The sequence below is a fragment of the Macrobrachium rosenbergii genome, chromosome 55 (genome assembly GCF_040412425.1).
Source record: "Macrobrachium rosenbergii isolate ZJJX-2024 chromosome 55, ASM4041242v1, whole genome shotgun sequence".
NCBI lineage: Eukaryota > Metazoa > Arthropoda > Malacostraca > Decapoda > Palaemonidae > Macrobrachium > Macrobrachium rosenbergii.
In genome coordinates this window covers 16486710-16507220 of record NC_089795.1, presented here as the reverse complement: position 1 = coordinate 16507220, position 20511 = coordinate 16486710, and the positions used below count along the sequence as shown (strand labels likewise).

The 20511-nt window shown below is 37.6% G+C and overlaps 1 protein-coding gene across 2 annotated transcripts in view; it reads right to left on the bottom strand.

The window, feature by feature from the left end:
• The window catches only part of LOC136835318 (trichohyalin-like), a 316755-nt gene that overhangs the window by 250440 nt on the left and 45804 nt on the right, over nucleotides 1–20511 (bottom strand). For both annotated transcript variants that reach the window (XM_067098657.1, XM_067098658.1), the window contains 2 exons: nucleotides 14167–14301; nucleotides 2421–2552 (listed from right to left, as the gene is read on the bottom strand). In XM_067098657.1, the coding sequence (XP_066954758.1) occupies nucleotides 2421–2552; nucleotides 14167–14301 (267 nt within the window). The remainder of the gene's footprint in view (nucleotides 1–2420; nucleotides 2553–14166; nucleotides 14302–20511) is intronic.

Here is a 20511-nt window from a genome sequence, read left to right as displayed (position 1 = left end):
TTTGGGGAACTATTTCTTGTGCACTTCTTGGTAGTTGCAATTGTAGCTTTACTATTATTTTTGTTTGTGGCTGTGATGATGGACAGCTCTGAACTAGCTCTATCTAACTGGGATCGTTACTTTAGCTTATTTTTGTTTGAAGTATTTTCTGAATATTTTCCTGAATTATTAGTTAATTTGGCACCCTTATTTTTGGAGATGAATCAGCAGCTGTCATAGAGGGGCATTTAGATCGACTTTGGAAGATGAATTTTGTGTGCTTCTGGATGTACAATTTTTGGTACTGGACTCCAAAGCACTTGCCGACGAAAGTTTCTAACCAGTTTGGAGATTTTCATTATTATTTATAGTTTGAGAAATAGTAGGTTTGTGATATCCACTATCAGACACAGTTGTTGGTTATGTCAAGGAAGTATCATGGATCAGTCTGGTATTCGCATTCTCCACCAATGGCACAAGTGAGAGTTGACTCCCAACAGTCCACCCCATACCCTACCCTTTCAGGATAGCACCAGTATGCATGCAGTGGCCCAGGTATAAGCCAATCCGCCTGCTGGGAGTTCTGCCCCCACTAATGGGGACTGACTCCCCACTCCAACCGTACTGGTGGGCTTCCGGACAAAAGCCAGGAGTCCCACCTCCAAAAACTAGCCCCCCCTGGATTCTGATGGGTTGCTCTCCAGAGATGGTTCCGCCCTCAAGATAGCAATGGGAAAAAAACCATCGTCATCTCTTAGGTCCAAACTATCTCACGTGGCGACTCAACCAACAAAACTCCCACAATTAGCTTCAAATGCGAACCCCTTCCAAAAAACGACCCCTTCTCAGACTCACCTAAGCAGTAAAATTTTGCGAATGTGGAGTGTCCATGGCATTTAAACCAAAAACTACATAGGATGATTCATCAGGACCAGGGACCAAAGGCCAGGGTCCCTTAGCACCTCACCTCGTCAAGGAGTCCTACTTGATGGGATGCAAACATTTGAAACTGGACTCAGGCAGGGGCGACATTTAGGGGGGGTTGGGAGGGCAACTGCCCCACCAGCCTCAACTTGCCCCCCTTACCCACCAAAGCCCAATGAAGTAACAGCAGCTGGTTTTCCATTATTACCACGAAATTCAAATGTGTCATCACATTAAGTTATATCTATCTAATTTATGTGCTTCAAAAAGTACATAAAATAACTCAAAATAAAAAAAAAACAGCTTTGCTTGCCAAATCGTCTTTGTCCCCCCAAACAAAAATCTGAAATGACTCTCCTGGACTCAACTCAAACTTTTATTGGTCTTTTATTGATTTTGTTTGTTTATTCTAATAAATTGAAATTTCTAAAACTGTCTTTAAACCAACCTTAATATGTACTACATGTTAACAATCTTTAACAATGTGCACAATGTGAACATTAGGCAATGTCTAGGCAGTCGTATTCCCATCAGGAAAAATTGGGCTGCATGTGATCACGCATTTTTTTGCCTATTGACAAATTGTACACGTTAGGCAAATTGCTAACATTAGCCAATTTTCGGCCTAATGTTCACATTGGACAAATATCCACATTGAGCGGTACATATATACACAAACACAAATATACATATATATATCATAAAAAAAGTACTTCCATTTTTTCCCTTTATGCTATTCTCAGTTTTATTTTTTCTGTATTTTGTCATAATTTTCACTGATAAAATGTTAACAAAAATTATCAAAATGACAAAGCATTCCTTATCTCCTATTGACCTCATTTATAAAACATGACCTGCTTTGCTTTGGTTGAGGAAGGGAGAAAGAGTTATAAATAGCTCAATGTGTTACCAACATCTAAGACAAAATTCATTATGAAATTTGCACATGAATATTTTCAATAGATATTTTACTGGGGGGGAGGGGGTCATGTCCTACGCAGGTAGATGCACCATCTGACAATGGCATGTTACCATGGCGAAAAATTTATATATTTTTTAATAAATATTATTTATCAAAATTCTTGTACATTACTTATACCTGTACTGGTAATGCCTCCCTCTTCAATTCCTAAAACAACAGGTTTCAAGGTTAGGGAAACACTTGCTCTTTGGCTACTTTTTTCCTTGCTCCACGCTCTTAAAACATGAATATGTATGAATTACTTACTATCAGAGTTATGTTCCTTTCCACTAAGATATGATTCATTTTCTTCTCGGGACAATAAATTGAGAACAAAGTCTTCATCCTTCCTTTTCAATATTACCCCATTCCTGACACCAGATATGCTAACTGACAATCGAAGACAAAACTTTAAGGGAAAAAAATGAGTAAAGAGAGTGGCCCTAAACAAAAACAAAACTTCTTCCCCCTTACAAGATGGAAGATGATTAGAATCAAGGTCAAGTCTGCTACTTTTTACATGGTAAAACTAATTGTAACGTGTGATCACGGTTACCTTGTCAGAGTTTTTAAATACAGAACTGTCAGGTTTTCTTCCCTGAAGTGGTGGACAATTTGCGTCCACCAAAGCAGCATCCACATTAACATCATCATCACAATCATTGTGGAAGCTTGTTGTAGGGGCATTCTGAAACAAAATAAAATAAAAGTCAGTATTCAAGGAAATCCAGTCATAAAAGTAAGTAGGTCATGAAATCTTCACTTCCACTAACTGCCTGTGAAAAATGTTACTCATGGCAAAACTGACTTGGTGTTTACTTCACAGTCAACTAAAATAAGGTAAGTCCCAAATTCCAAAAGAGGACATTGGAGTTATTCAAAGGAAAACAATGAGAATTTTTTTTCACATTAAAATATTTCTAGATGAAAAATTAAACATTGTTCTGTTAAATAAACACAAAGATTCATTTTACCAATAATTTTATTATTCAATATGAGACCGCCATTACAGGAAGCTCCTAATAATCTGAATCCTTATTATCCAACACTCAACTTTAGCTGACACAACTGGATCACCAGGGGACCACAGATATACAATACATGCATGTTTGTGAATGTATGCATGTGTATATATACCATATATATGGTGATAAGATTCCACAACACACCACAGAAATGCAAAATCCCCTCTAAAAATGCTCATAACTGCCAAATACCCTGTACCCTTTCAACTAAAATGTTTACAACTATCTTGACCTGAAATGCTTAAAACTGTCTTTTTAAAAGTTTACTGCATAATTTAATAGTTCAAACAAAAATATACCTTAAATTATCATACTAAAACAATTTAATATCAGTTCAAACAAAAATACACAACAAACCATCATCCTAAAACACCGTAAGTCATCTTAGTACCCCCTTTACAACAGTTACTCTACAGTATATATGCCTCCTAAAACACTTATAACAATGATTTACTAATTTTAAAATATTAACAATGTAAATACTGTACAGCAAAATATCTATAACGTTTAATACAAATTAATCTTTAATACTAATTTATTAAACCTGTCTTACATAACGTCTGACAACTAATCAAGTTATCCCTGTATACATAAGCATAGCCATTTTCTCTCACAATATTGAAGTTGTCCAGTTTTCCTTTTACATAAGTAAAAACAATTAAAATTATCACTAATTAACTTTTTTGTAGAGCAACACTGTTTATTCAGTAATTATTATATTTTTTCATATTGTGTTCAAGACTTAGTACAGATTTTTATGATAAAAATTATTTAGTGTACTTACACTGTACCGCTGTATCTGTTAAGCTTATTACATGCTGGCCAGAGACTGGTCATAACAGTTTTAATTCTCTCTCTCTCTCTGTCTGTCTCTCTTTAAGGGTAATGTAAGATGTATTTGAACTATCACTGTAAAGTGTTTTTGGATGATAAAGCATACTGTACAGTATCTAAAATATTCAAAAATTATTTTCATTTTATTTTCCGGTCTCCTTTTACTGGAAAATAAAATGAAAATCATTAGCAAATATTTTAGATACTATACAGTATCTATCATCCAAAACACTATAGTGATATCATTTCAAATACATCTTACATTACCCTTAAATTAAAATAAAATAAAATATATGAGAGAGAGAAATTGGGAGAGAGAGAGAGAGATATACAGTATTAGAGTGTAAGTACTGTAAATAATTATCATACAAATCTCTATTTTTTCACAAACACAGTATCAAAAGATACAGTAATTAGTGAATAAACAGTGACGCTCTTTGAAAAAAATGAATTAGTGATAATTTTGGAGATACGGTCCATAAAATAATTTGTGAATTGGTGAAAGTTCCAACAGAAAAGTGGAGTGCACTGTACAGTGGACCCCCATATTTGCAGGGTTAGGTACCACCACAACCACCTACAAATACTGAAAATCCACGATATATTGGGATCCCTCTAAAAATGTTTATTACTGCCTATTTTCATGTTATTTTTGTGACTACATTTTTTATAATAAATAATGTATATAGTCATAAAAATAACATGAAAATACAGTACTAATCATTGAACATTTTTCTACACAAATTCGCGAATTTTTTGTTCCTCAGAAAATCCTGTGAATTGGTGATTACACAAACTGTGAGAATGCTAAAACTGGAGTTTCCTGAGTGTGTGTGTATGTGTGTATATTTATATAAATAAATATATATAACTATACATACACACACATATGTACATGTATATACAGTAAACCCCCCATATTCGCGTTCTCATGGTTCATGAGTTTCTCTGTGGAACATATCTAGCCATCATTCGCGGAAAATTCGCCCATTCGTATTTTTCATGGAGAAATATTCACTAATTACTGCATTTTCATGAATAAATGCACTTTTGTGATAAAACTATTAAAATACTCAGGTATAAGCATTTTTACAGGGTTTTTCTTGGTTTAAGCCATCAAAATGGGCAGTTCTAAGTGTTTTTAGAGGGGTTTTCAGCATTCGCGGGGTGTGTGGGACGCATCCCCCGCGAATACGGGGGGTTCACTGTATAGTCATATCCTCCAAACTTACACGAAGTTAGGTTCCAGAACCCCTCTCACAAGGTGAATTTTCGTGTAAGTTTGGCATGGTCTCTAAAAATGCTAATAAATGCTTATTTCTAAAGTTTAAACACTAAATATGACCCTTACAATGCTCCAAAATTATTAAGTTCATTTAAAGTTACTATAATTTCATTTAAAAGTTAGATTAATACATTACCCTTAAAAAAGAGAAATAAATGGTTGACATAAAAATTGAGAGTTGGAAGAGAATTTCTCTCCCCCCTTCCAACCAATCTATTTTTAGAAGTCGTCTCAACCTCCTTTTAAAAACTTCTTTATTCTGCGTCTCTTTCTCTTTGTTCTGAAATCTTTTTTCATGAACAAACAGTGTTTTATACTTTGACTAAAACAACTCGTAGTTATTCACTAGCGCATTTACTACACTTCGTAGATGATACAGGTCAATTTAGATCACATCACATTTAATATCTCTCTCTCTCAAAATTATCAATGAGAGAGAGAGAGAGAGAAAGACAGGAGTGAAATTTATTTATCAATGAGAGAGAGAGAGAGAGAGAGAGAGAGAGAGAGAGAGAGAGAGAGAGAGAGAGAAATTCAGTATTCAACTACTTTTAAATAAAGTTAGCATAATACATTACCCTTAAAAAAAGAAATAAATGATTGACTTAAGAATGTAGGAGTGTGTGACTCTCTCCCCCATTCCACCGATCTATTTTTAGAAGCCTTCTCAACCTTGTTTTTAAAAACTTCTTTATTCTGTCACTTTCTCTTGGTTCTGAAATGCTCTATGTCTCTATGTTTTAAAACGGGGCATTTACAGTTTGTAAACAGTACAGGTAAAATAAGATCAATTCAAAATTATCTACTGTACAGTTAAAGACACACAGAGAAACAGTGCTGTAATACATGACACACAGAGAAACAGTGCTGTAATACATAGGTTGGCTAACTGAGAGAGAGAGAGAGAGAGAGAGAGAGAGAGAGAGAGAGAGAGAGAGAGAGAGAGAGAGAGAGAGAGAGAGCAGTTGTCCTTACTTAAGAGTGAAATTTTTATGAATTATTACGGACACACACAGAGAGAGAGAGAGAGAGAGAGAGAGAGAGAGAGAGAGAGAGAGAGAGAGAGAGAGAGAGAATATTACAAGAAAAATTTGCCCATGATTAGCACCACTCCCCTTCTTGTCATGTTAAATGACATGTCTGACAGCTTTTGCCTTCGAATCGTCTTACATAAGTCAAGGGAAGACTTTGTTTCTTCAAAATAATACAAATTTTGTAATTACAATTATATTATTATCATTATTTAATTCTTTTTTTATTAATATTTGAAAATTAGTACTTATTATTAGGTAAAAAGTTTATTTATCATGCAAATAAACATACCTGTATACATGTACCATAAAAATTAATCTCACTAAGAGAGACAGAAATTATTACTTTTAATAATATTTAAAGTTATTTAATTTACACATAAAAGCATGAAAACTTATAAATTATATAAAAAATTAAACAAGCACTTTTGCAGGGCTTCTCAGTGTTCACATGTGTGAAAAACTCATGTATGACCATTAGTTAGGTTCTAATGAAAAATTTGTCTCTCTGAATTAAATGCAAACTCGAATCACATGAGGTCCGGGTATTACTGTATATATATATATATATATATATATATATATATATATATATATATATATATATATATATATATATATATATATATATATATATATATATATATATTTGTAAAGATTAGCACCAACATACGCTATGAAAGCGTCCGCCTTTCTGCTTTGCTCGGCAGATAGATAGGCCTCTGTCTATTTTGAACCTGTGAGAGGTAGTGAATTCTGGTTCGGGTTAGTTTTAACCAGTGGAAGTCAGGGTTATAAGAGACGCTCCAAAGATTTAATTCTGGCCTGGGGCAAATAAACTGGCTTGCGCCGTTCTCTTTGGTACAGGAGAGTGACCCGGGCAGGACATCAGCCGTTTTCTTTGATACAGAAGCGTGACCCGGTCAGGACATCCCCTGTCCAGAAGCAATAAAAGGTCACGGCGAAAAAAGCTCGCTCTCACACACAGTCACTAGTTTAAGCCAAGAGGTCACGAGTGCAAACCTTGGCCCCCGCCCTTCTTTCCCTCGTCGCCACGTGGAGGTTAACTGCCCCACCCATGTGGCCATCAAAGATTGCAAGTCCCAAAAGCAAGCGGAAACTCAACTGCGGCCTTTCATCATCACAAGGGCGCCCTTTTTCCACCCCCAACCTACGACTTGAAAGCAGTTCCTTGGTGAGGAAGGCCCATTCTCGACGCATACACGTGGACCCTGGCAGAAGACGCCGACGTCAGCCTTACGCCTCTACAATGTGGTAAAGTACCCAGAACGAGTTGCTTAGTCACGTTATGTTCACCCTTGTGCATTTATTAAACTTCTGGGCCTATAACTTGGTATTCCCTGATGCTTCTTGGTTCAATCCCAGCCCACGTGTTCACTGGCTCCTTGCTCTGAGTCACAAGTAACGCCTCGGGGAAGTCCTTGGCGCCCTCAGCGCACACCCGAGTAATTCATTCCTCAAATTCCAGCATTAGATTTGTAACCTGGGTCCTCATATCGTTTCAGAAGGACAATGGTAGCAGAATTCTCCTTGGCCCGTGTTCCTGGCATTCCCAAGCTCCCCCCCTACCCCAACTTCGGGAAGACTTCTGCAGCAGCAATTTAACGTGTTTCAGTTCATTTTCCCTTTGATCTTGTGTGTTATGAGAATATACCTATTTTTGTATCCACGTGTTTCACGCACTTCCCTTTGAGAAAGAGCCCTCCGCTCCTTATACCACTCCTTTTAGTTTTGTACCACTCCTTTTAGTTTGTGTTTTTACATGTCCTGGTTATCTTGCAAGGCCATTTTAGAGTAAAGTAATAAATGTGGAGTCATAAGAACCACCTGCACCAGGAAACATAAAAAATGGCGACCTGGCCAGTGATTCTCGTAACGATTGCATCCCCCCCTCTCCCCCTTTGTTGTTTGTGTTGCAATTTGTGAAATCAGCAATTAGCTCAGCTAAGCTGGGATAGGAGACAAATTACGAACCTTTGAAAAGCCAGCGCAACAGGCCAAGGAAATTCTGCGTAAGTAAACTGTGTTTATTTAGTGTAAGACACTTTAGCAAACGTGACTAAATCTAGGATTTTTTTTTTATAATAGGGCGCATGTCAGAGGAAAACGAGAGAGGGGATCGCCGAAATTTAGCTTTGGAAGCCTTTCCACACGGCTTGCATGCCATTCAATTAGGTTATTTAGGTGCTAACCCATTAAAGGAATAGTGCACGTATTCCTCCTGTGAAAACCTGTGATTTCGAAACCGAATCCTTAAATAGGAGTGAGGAATCGACTGAAAACGTGTTCGAAACTCAGACTAGCATCGCTGACTCATTTTACTCTCTCATTTATAAATAGGGCGCAATCGTATACAGTATTAGGCTGACGCCAAGGACGTAAAAAGGTCAACAACCGCTGTCTCGTTCGGGGAAGTCCCGGGTTTGTTTACTTCGTTCATTCATTCGGCGCAGACGGCCTATAAGATAAACACACCGGCAGGAGAAACGACCTTGACCGGCATTCGTATCCCAGTTAGTAATGTGTAAAAATTTGTTTTTTTTATTTTCTTCGCTCTACCAAATTGTTTTGCATTATCGGGGGTCTGACATTATATGTTCTGTATTGTTCTGTTTTTTTTTTTTGTTTTTTGTTTTGTGCTTTTACTACGGCTGTGTGTGTTGCCTATCTGTTATGAATTTGGGATTGCCACCCACCTAATTGCCCTTGAGAATAACACTTCTCCCGTAAGTCACTAAAACTAGCGCTCTCGCTAATCAGACTTCGTATGTGAGGGATTCTAGGGAGCCTATATATTCTATTCTTGTCCCCAATAAACCTGCTTCGTCGGTAATTTGGTGAGACCAATTCATTTTCAATATCGTCCCCAACAAACCAGTTTTGTCCGTAATTCGGGAGATCTATATATTTCAGTCTTGTCCCCAAGTCAGCCCATTTGTCGGTACCTTGGGAGACCAATCATTTGCTCCTTACCATCCCCAAATCAGCCCATTTGTCGGTAACTTGGGAGACCAAAACATTTGTTCATTATAGTCCCCAGATAAGCCCGCTCCGTCGGTAATTCGGGAGACCCATATATATTCCGATCTAGTCCCCAAATAAACCCGTTCGTCGGTACTTTGGTGAGACCAATTCATCTTCAATTCAGTCCCCAGATAAGCCCGCTCCGTCGGTAATTCGGGAGACCCATATATATTCCAATCTCATCCCCAAATAAACCCATTCGTCAGTACTTTGGTGAGACCAAATCATCTTCAATTCAGTCCCCAGATAAGCCCGCTCTGTCGGTAATTCGGGAGACCCATATATATTCCAATCTAGTCCCCAAATAAACCCGTTCATCAGTACTTTGGTGAGACCAATTCATTTTCAATTCAGTCCCCAGATAAGCCCGCCTTGTCGGTAATTCGTGGGACCCATATATATTCCAATCTAGTCCCCAAATAAACCCGTTCGTCGGTACTTTGGTGAGACCAATTCATCTTCAATTCAGTCCCCAGATAAGCCCACCTCGTCAGTAATTCGGGAGACCCATATATATTCCAACCTTGTCCCCAAGTCAGCCTGTTTGTCGATACCTTGGGAGACCAAATATTCGTTCATTATTGTCCCCAAAAAGCCCGTTTTGTCGGTAACTTGGGAGACCAGAAAATTCCCCTTCCTAATTCCCAGCCGTAGCCCGCTGTGCCAGGGCAGGAGATCATTCATACGTCCTTTGGGGAAAATTCCAAATTCCCACAGCTCTGGGAAATTAATTCTGTGTTACTAGCGTCCTCTCCTACCTGCAAAATGTCGACACGGTCTCAGCAGAGCGAGGATTTCAAGTTCTTCATGTCCTCCGGGAAGGAACTCGGCCTTTCCGGGAGAGAACTAAGAGACTGGGTACAGGAGAGGATGGACGCCATACAAGCAGAGAAACAGGCTCAGGAGAGACGAGAAGAAGCAGAAAGACAGGCTCAGGAGAAACGAGAAGAAGCAGAGATAGGAACGAGCAGCAGAGAGGCAGGCTCAGGAGAAACGAGAAGAAGCAGACAGACGGGCTCAGGAGAGACGAGAAGAAGTGGAAAGGGAAGAAAGGGACAAGCAGCGTGCACATGAACTCGCGATGCTGCAACAGAGTGGCCCTCCGCCTCCACCTACCACCAAGGGGATGAGTGCCTTCAGACAGGCTCTCGCCTGCATGCCAAAATGGACGGAGGCCGAGCCCGAGGTGTGGCTTGACAGCGCCGAGACAGTCTTAAAGGCCTGCCCCCTGAGTGCAGCCGAACTCTCCCTGGTGCTGGGCAAGTTCCTTGGAGGGAATGCACTTATTGCCTACAAAGCTCTCCTGCCTGAGGAGCAGGAAAATTGGGAGATCGTCCGCCAGACTATCACAAAGGCGTATGAAATAACCCCTGAACGCTGGAGGCGGTGCTGGCGAGGGCAAGTGAAGGAAGCCAATCAGACCTGGGCAGACTGGGCCTACCAGTCCGAGCGTGCCCGTGCCAAATGGTTAGAGTCCGTGGGGGTTACGACCCTCAACGAGGCAATCGAACAGATAAAAATAGAGTACTTCCTACTCTACGCCCCTCCAGCCCTTGCCACACACGTCGCCGAGAAGGAGCCTACGACGTTGGTGGAATGCTGTCGCATCGCCGACTCCTGGGATACTCATCACCCCCAGGAGAGCTCCCTCCAGCGCAAAATTACTCCACCCGCCTTCTTTTCGGGTGCCCCTCCGCCGAAGAATGGGCAATCACAGAAACCTGTTGTGTGCAGGTTCTGTAAAAAGATCGGGCATTCCAAAGAACAATGCCGAAGTAAACCACCAGAGCCTCTTTCTCCCGAACAACCCACTAATAAGTTGCCTGCGCCCTCTGCAGGGGCAGTGCGAAGAGATTTCAGCCACACCTTTTGCACGGCGTGCAAGGTTTATGGCCACTCTCCCTTATGGGCAAAATGCCCTAGAAATAATAAGTACGGTAATCCTGCCGTCGCCCTGGCAGTTACGAATCCCGAGTCCTCAGGCCCTCCTGCCGAGGGTCCCATATATGTGGCACCTCCTCGAGGTAGATACTCAGCACGCCAGGTCAAGGCATTTGACAACTCTGGCGTGCAAATGTCCCTCATAAGGAAAGACAAAGTTCCCTATGGAGCTATAATAGACCGATGCAAGCTCGTCAAAATTGAGGGTATAAACGATTTTAAAATGATCCTCCCTACGGTCCAACTGAGGGTCACCTGACCCCACAGAGACAGGACCCTTCGTCTCGCCGTAGCGAAACACATTCCAGGAGGCTATGATGTCCTCCTGGGCCAGGACTTTACGTCCCCTTCCAAACCACGACAATGCCGGGTCCAAATTCCCCAATTAATCCTCCAAATCCGAGTCCAGTGCCCGGCATGGCATCAGTGCCAGTGCCGAGGCCTCAGCCAGATCTCCTTTCAGGAGAATCTCGGCTATCAACTCCTCTGCCAGTGCCACTTGGGCGCACTGAGCAGTGCCAGTCTCCATCCGTCCAGACAGACGAGACCACTACCACATCGCTACCAGCGCCAGTGCCAATGTCAGTGCCAGAGCATAGGGCCACCTCTTCGTCTTTTGAACGTCTTGGCACCTTTCATCCAGGAGAGGATGTCAAGGCCTTCCGCTATCTTCTTCCTTTCCTTTGGAATTTCTTTCCCTCATCCTTCTCTATTGATCTTTCCTTTACACTTTCCCTTAATTACCACCGCAAGCGGCAGTTAACATATGGGATATCATCCCCTTTAAAATGCATTAATCATTTTAACCTTGAAGCAGTAAGAGAGAGAGAGTGAGAAGTGGCACGCCCTTACGCCCGTCCCTTGTCACAAGGCAGGCGTGTCAGCTCTTCCTGAAGGGGTCGCGCCCTTTGGGTTTCCTTTCCCAGTACTTGGGCTGAGAGTTAGTTCTGACCATCATCTATTGGCGACGGACGTTAGATTAATACATAAACCATAAATACCTCACTCTGTTATCCTTCGTTTTTCTGCGTATATCATTTACTTTTTCATTTAATCTTTTTCTTCTATTTTGTTAACGAATCTCGAGTCACAAGATTCCTGCCCTTGCGAGTTTTAACGTTACCCTTTTAATACCAGCAGCGTGGCCAGCCCCTCAGTAAGAAGTCACGTCCTTCCTTTGTCATTCAGTGTAGTCTTCTTTTTATTTTATTGAGTTAATTTTTGAGGAGAATTTTATCCGTGTCCAGTTCCCCCTCATTTGTTTATCCTCCCATTCATATTTCGAGTGAGTAGCTATTTATAACTTACACTCGAGTTGTAGGCCGCGCACGGAAATATTTAGCGTTGTTTAAGTTAGCGAATTAAAACCCGCGAATAATCTCTTTGCCTCGCCGCAGTCAGACTTCTGTCATCCTGTTTTAGCGCTGGCTGGAGGAATTACCTACTCGTCGAGTTTGTGCACAATTATTGTCCACCGATTGGAAAGAGGAATTGAATTTTGTTATTACAATTTCTGGTAAAGGGGATATCATTTAAAACCAACGGTGTATTGTCACTTATACCGCCTCTTCAAGGCACAACTAATCACATGCATGTAATTCCAGGATAGCAGTAAGAAGTTGGTTGATTTACATTTGTTTTCCTTTTACATCCTGCCTTGTATGTTTTATTTTTGTTGTTGTTATTTTGTAACTTTGAAGTGTTCTTTGTTTTTTTTCTTTTGAGCGTCTTATTACCCCAGTAAAGTAAAACGAGGAAAGAATGGGTAGAATCAGCACTTATGAAGTATTTCAGCAATAATTAACTTGCAAGTAAGGTCACCTTTTATTGAATATTCTAAATTGCACTCTGCACCTAAAGTAAACCTTCAGTTTGTTATTGATCAGTGTGGCAGCAGAGTTTTGCAAATAAAGTAAAGTAACAGTTGTAGCAAAGCAGAAGATAGAGTAAAGTCGAACGTTTTCTTCGCTCATTTTTGCTGTTATCGATATTAGCACCCGCTTAAAGGTGTGAATATCATCTTGCCAGAGGAGCTGTAAAGATTAGCGCCAACATACGCTATGAAAGCGTCCGCCTTTCTGCTTTGCTCGGCAGATAGATAGGCCTCTGTCTATTTTGAACCTGTGAGAGGTAGTGAATTCTGGTTCGGGTTAGTTTTAACCAGTGGAAGTCAGGGTTATAAGAGATGCTCCAAAGATTTAATTCTGGCCTGGGGCAAATAAACTGGCTTGCGCCGTTCTCTTTGGTACAGGAGAGTGACCCGGGCAGGACATCAGCCGTTTTCTTTGATACAGAAGCGTGACCCGGTCAGGACATCCCCCCCCCCCCCCAGGACGAGTTGCTTAGTCACGTAACGTTCGCCCTTGTGCATTTATTAAACTTCTGGGCCTATAACTTGGTATTCCCTGATGCTTCTTGGTTCAATCCTGGCCCACATGTTCACTGCCTCCTTGCTCTGAGTCACAAGTAATGCCTATCTCCTATTGACCTTATTTATAAAATATGACCTGCTTTGCTTTGGTTGAGGAAGGGAAGAAGAGTTGTGAATAGCTCAATGTGTTACCTACATCTAAGACAAAATTCATTATGAAATTTGCATATGAATATTGTCAATAGATATTTTACGGAGGTAGATGCACCATCTGACAATGGCATGTTACCATGGCAAAAATATTTGTATTTTTTAATAAATATTCTTTATCAAAATTCTTGTACATTACTTACACTGGCAATGCCTCCCTCTTCAATTCCTAAAACAACAGGTTTCAAGGTTAGGGAAACACTTGCTCTTTGGCTACTTTTTTCCTCTCTCCACGCTCTTAAAACATGAATATGTATGAATTACTTACTATCAGATTCATGTTCCTTTCCACTAAGAAATGATTGATTTTCTTCTCGGGACAATAAATTGAGAACAAACTCTTCATCCTTCCATTTCAATATTACCCCATTCCTGACACCAGATATGTTAATTGACAATCGAAGACAAAACCTTAAGGAAAAAAAAAAATGAGTAAAGAGAGTGACCATGAACAAAAACAAAACTTCTTCCCCCTTACAAGATGGAAGATGATTAGAATCAAGGTTAAGTCTGCTACTTTTTACATGGCAAAACTAATTGTAACGTGTGATCACGGTTACCTTGTCGGGGCTTTTATATACAGAACTGCCAGGTTTTCTTCCATGAAGGGGTGCACTCTTTGTCCCCATGTTAAGAATATCCACAATAAAATCTTCATCATCACTATCGTTGTGGAAGCTTGTTTTGGGAGCAGTCTGAAACAGAATCAAAATAAAAGTCAGTCTTCAAGAAAATCTAGTCATATAAGAAGTATGTATGTCCTGACATTTTTACTTCCACTAACCACCTGTGACAAATGTTAGTCATGGCAAAACTGACTTGGTGTTCATTTCATAGCCAACAATTATAAGGTAAGTCCCAAATTCCAAAAAAGGACATTGGAGTTATTCATAAGAAAACAATTTTTTTTTTATGTATTTCTAGATAAAAAAATTAACACTGTTCTGTTAAATAAACACAGACTCGTTTTCCCAATAATTTCATCATTGAATATGAGATTGCCATTACAGGAAGCTCCTAATAATCTGGATCCTTATTACCCAACACTCAACTTTAGCTGACACAACTGGATCACCAGGGGATCACAGATATACAATACATGCATGTTTGTATATGTATATGTGTATATACCGTATATATGGTGATAAGATTCCACAACACACCACAGAAATGCAAAATCCCCTCTAAAAATGCTCATAACTGCCAAATACCCTGTACCCTTTCAACTAAAATGTTTATAACTATCTTACCCTAAAATGATAACTATTTTAAAAGTTCACTGCATAATTTAATAGTTCAAACAAAAATATACCTTAAACTATCAAACTAAAACAATTTAATATCAGTTCAAACAAAAATACACAACAAACCATCATCCTAAAACACTCTAAGTCATCTTAGTACCCTTTTCCAACAGTTACTCTAAAGTATATATGCCTCCTAAAACACTTATAACAATGATTTACTAACTTTAAAATATTAACATTAATATAAATACTGTACAGCAAAATATCTATAACGTTTAATACAAATTAATCTTTAATACTCATTTATTAAACCTGTCTTACATAACGTCTGACAACTAATCAGGTTACCCCTGTATACATAAGCATAGCCATTTTCTCTCACAATATTGAAGTTTTTTTTTTTTTTTTTTTAACGTTAGTTTAACCAGACCACTGAGTTAATATCAACTCTCCTAGGGCTGGCCCGAAGGATTAGACAAGCTATTTAAACTCTCTAAGAATTTAATTATAACTAGTGACTTATGTTAATCTAAGAATTAATTAAGTTAATTAGGAATATATTATAAATTATTCTATGAATCTTATATTTTAAGTTAATTAGGAATATATTATAAATTGTTCTATAAATCTTATATTTTATCATATAAATGATTAAATTTAAGGAATTTTAAAATATTAAAAAGTGAAAATTTTTCATTTTCTGACAGTATATCTTTAAAAGAATATCTTCTAAATAAAATGTCTCTTTGGATTCTATATTTTGGACATACCTTTAAAATATGCTTTACTGTTATTTGTACATTACATATTTCGCACATAGGTATAGGGGCATGGGGGTTACTCATCAGGTAACCATGTGTCAGTTTAGTGTGACCAATTCTTAGCCGTGTCAACATTACTGAAAACCTGCGGCAATTCTGATAAGATGATGGCCACGGGTCTACAGTTTCTTTTATTTCTCTTAATTTATTGTTAAGATTGCTTTCCCTCCAGTTATTTTGCCATTTCTTCTTAATCACCACTTTACTGTATCTAATATAATCTTCTAATGGTAATAATTCTGCTGATATTGGGAGTGTTCTAGCCTCTTTTGCATAGGTGTCAGCTTTTTCATTGCCTTCTAATCCTATGTGAGATGGTATCCAACATAGAGTAACAGATATCTTTTGCATTTTCATTTCATGTAATGTATGTCTAATTTCATTTACAATTTTATTTTTTGGAGTATAAGAGTTTATTGCATTTATTGAACTTAGTGAATCGCTAAAGATGGTTACTTCCTTAAACTGGTTTTCATATATAGTTGTTAATGCTGTTTTTATTGCTAGTAATTCAGCAGTGAACACTGATGCTTTGTTATGTAAAGAGGCTTGGCTCTTTATAATGTTTCCGTAAACAGCGAGTCCAACTCCCACATCATCTTTGGAACCATCAGTATATAAATGATTATTACTGTGTACCTTGATATGTTCCAGAGCATACAGTTTCATAGCAAGAGGGTTATTCAATTTATTAACTGGTATTGTACATAGTTTGTTACATATCTGGGGAGCACTTATCATCCATGGAGGCATTATTTTGTTAAAATTGTAAAATCTAATATTATAAAGATCATTGTTAATAAATAAAGTTGTCCAGTTTTCCTTTTACATTGGTAAAAACAATTAAAATTATCACTAATTAACTTTTTTTGTAGAGCAACACTGTTTATTCAGTAATTACTGTATTTTTTCATATTGTGTTCAAGACTTAGTACAGATTTTTATGATAAAAATTATTTAGTGTACTTACACTGTACCGCTGTATCTGTTAAGCTTATTCCATGCTGGCCAGAGACTGATCATAACAGTTTTAATTCTCTCTCTCTCTCTCTCTTTAACCCTTAAATGCCGACTGGATGTATTGTACGTCGACTAAAATTGTCTGTAGGGTGCCAAGTGGACTTACGGTAAGTAGACTACAAAAAGTTTTTTTTTTAAATATTCGCGGATAAATTGTTATAGGCCTAGTTTGCGAAAGATTTTAAATCACGTGCCTTGAGGGAGGCTGGGAGTTCACGATCACACTGTTGTTTTGTTTACAAGCGTTAGGTAGCCGCGCATGCACGAATTTCCTTCTTCTCGCACTACAGAGCAGCAGCGATGCATCTCAGAAATTCTTTCGTCACTTTGTCGTAAATTTTGCACCGTTTTATGTTAGACGTTACATAAAGTTTTATATGTGAAAATGTGTGCAATTTCATGTAGAACACAACAAAATATAACCCATGGTTGTAGCTTTTATAAGTTTTGAAAAGTTTTCATATAAATCACGATAAGTGCCAATTATTCAACCTTCGGTCAATTTTGACTCTACCGAAATGGTAAAAAAACGCACTGTAAGCTAAAATTTTTACATTCTAGTAATATTCAATCATTTACCTTCATTTTGCAACAAATTGGAGTCTAGCATAATATTTCGATTTATGGTGAATTTTTCAAAAAAACTTTTTCCTTGCGTCAGCGCGCGGTAACTCAGCCGAAAATCTCAGAAATTCTTTCGTCACTTTGTTGTAATGTTTGCACCGTTTTATATTAGCCGTTACATAAAGTTTGATATATGAAAATGTGTGCAATTTCATGTAAAATACAAAGAAAAAACAACCCATGGTTGTAGCTTTTATCAGTTTGGAAATATTTTCATATAAATTGCGATAAGTGCCAACATTTCAACCTTCGGTCAACTTTCACTCTACCGAAATGGTCGAAAAACGCAATTGTAAGCTAAAACTCTTACATTCTAGTAATGTTCAATCATTTACCTTCATTTTGCAACTACTTGGAAGTCTCTAGCATAATATTTCAATTTATGGTGACTTTTTGAAAAAAAACTTTATCCTTATGTCCGCGCGGTAACTCTGCCGAAAATCTCAGAAATTCTTTCGTCACTTTGTAGTAATTTTTGCACCGTTTTATATTAGCCATTACATAGAGTTTTATTTATGAAAATGTGCGCAATTTCATGTAAAATACAACTAAAAACAACCCATGGTTGTAGCTTTTATCAGTTTGGAAATATTTTCATATAAATCATGATGTGCCAAAATTTCAACCTTTGGTCAACTTTGACTCGACCGAAATGGTCGAAAAACGCAATTGTAAGCTAAAACTCTTACATTATAGAAATAATCAATCATTTACCTTCATTTTGCAACAAATTGGAACTCTCTAGCACAATATTTCGATTTATGGTGAATTTTTCAAAAAAACTTTTTCCTAACCTCCACACGCGGTAACTCGGCTGAGAATCTCAGAATTTCTTTAGTTACCTTGTCGTAATTTTCACACCGTTTTATATTAGACCTGGCATAAAGTGTTATACATGAAAATGTATGCAATATCATGTAGAATACAACAAAAAAATAACTCATGGTTGTAGCTTTTATCAGTCTTGAAATATTTTCATATAAATCACGATAAATAGAAAAAATTCTTTTGGTCAAATTTAACTCAACCGAAATGGTCGAAAACTGCAATTGTAAGCTAAAACACTTACAGTCTAGTAATATTCAATCAATTACCTTCATTTTGCAACAAACGGGAAATCTCTAGCACAATATTTCGATTTATGGTAAATTTTTGAAGAAAGAAAGAAAGAGAGAGAAAAAAAAAAAGTTTTTACGTCCGTGCGTTACGAATTCATGCATCATTTTGTGATAATATTTTCTCTGTGTTGCTTTGATCGTTTTACAATTTGTTATATACTAAAATCATCGCAATTTAGTGTACAATACAACGAAAAAAAAAATAAAAAAACATAACTCATTAGCTTTAACCTTTTGCTCACAGCGCGGTTTGTAAACAATTATATATGAAATTTTTTTTCGCGCTATCATATATATCGATATTTATATATGACATTTTTTTTTTATTTCTGATGGTTGCATGCTAAACTTCAGGCAATGACAAAAAAAGGAGCTAAAAATGAACTCTTAAAAACTAAGCATGCTGAGATTAAAAAAAAAAAAAAAAAAAAAAAAAAAAAAAAAAAATCCGCTTCGGCACTAACTCCCGAACACTGCCAGCATACGACAGACACTTTTGTAAATAGAGGCTCGACGTTTAAGGGTTAAGGGCAATGTAAGATGCATTGGAACTATCACTGTAAAGTGTTTTTGGATGATAAAGCATACTGTACAGTATCTAAAATATGAGAGAGAGAGAGAGAGAGAGAGAGAGAGAGAGAGAGAGAGAGAGAGAGAGAGAAACACTAAATAATTATCATAAAAATCTCTATTTTGTCACAAACACAATATCAAAACATACAAGTAATTAGTGCATAAACAGTGATGCTCTATGAAAAAATGAATTAGTGATAATTTTGGAGATACGGTCCCTAAAATAATTTGCGAATTGGTGAAAGTTCCCACAGAAAAGTGGAGTTCACTGTACAGTAGACCCCCATATTTGCGGGGTTAGGTGCCACCACAACCACCTACGAATACTGAAAATCCACGATATATTGGGACCCCTTCAAAAATGCTTATAACTGCCTATTTTCATGTTATTTTTGTGACTACATTTTTTATAATAAATAATGTATATAGTCACAAAAATAAAATGAAAATACAGTACTAATCATTGAATATTTTTCTACACAAATTTGCGAATTACCGAATTTTTCGTGAATGACTTATGTTATGTTCCTCAGAAAATCCTGTGAATTGGTGATTACACAAACTGTGAGAATGCGAATGCTGGAGTTTCCCAGAGTGTGTGTGTATATTTTTATAAATAAATATATATAACTATACATACACACATGTATGTGTGTATAACTATACATACACACATGTATATATATATATATATATATATATATATATATATATATATATATATATATATATATATATATATACACACATATATATATATATATATATATATATCATATATATATATATATATATATATATATATATATATATATATATATATATACACACATATATATATATATATATATATAGTCATATACTCAAACTTAAGCAAGGTTAGGTTCCAGAACCCCTTGCACAGGGTGAATTTTCGTGTAAGTTTGGCATGGTCTCTAAAAATGCTAATAAATGCTTATTTTTAAAGTTTAAACACTAAATATGACCCTAACCCTTTCCTGCCCAATTGACGTCATATTACGCAATAACCCCTACCCCCTTCTTGTCTGACTGACGTAATTGTACGTAAAATTTACCGACATTTTTCGTGCGTGTGGTAGGGTAATTTTTTTATTTTCGGACAGTTGGTGGTTTCCATAGGCTAAAGCATATCTTGGACCGTGTAACTCAGGCATCGATCGCCAGGCAAGCAGTGCCTATACTGCGCATGCGCAATTCCTGGCATAGTAAATTTCCCACAATGAAATCAGCTGATCCTACCCACGTTTCTCTCTCGTATCTTACATTTTTTTATAAAATGTAGGATTACATTATTGGAAACACTCTGTTTGGTATCCTCTATTTTCTATAAATTTTTAGTTCCTCTACTGCGCATGCGCAAATCCATGGCGTAGTAAAATTCTCACAATGACATCAGCTGATCGCACCCAGCAGGCCTGACAGGCCACACTTCTGTCAGAGACCATGCGTAAATGCAGGCTGGGTAAACACGTGTGGCTGTT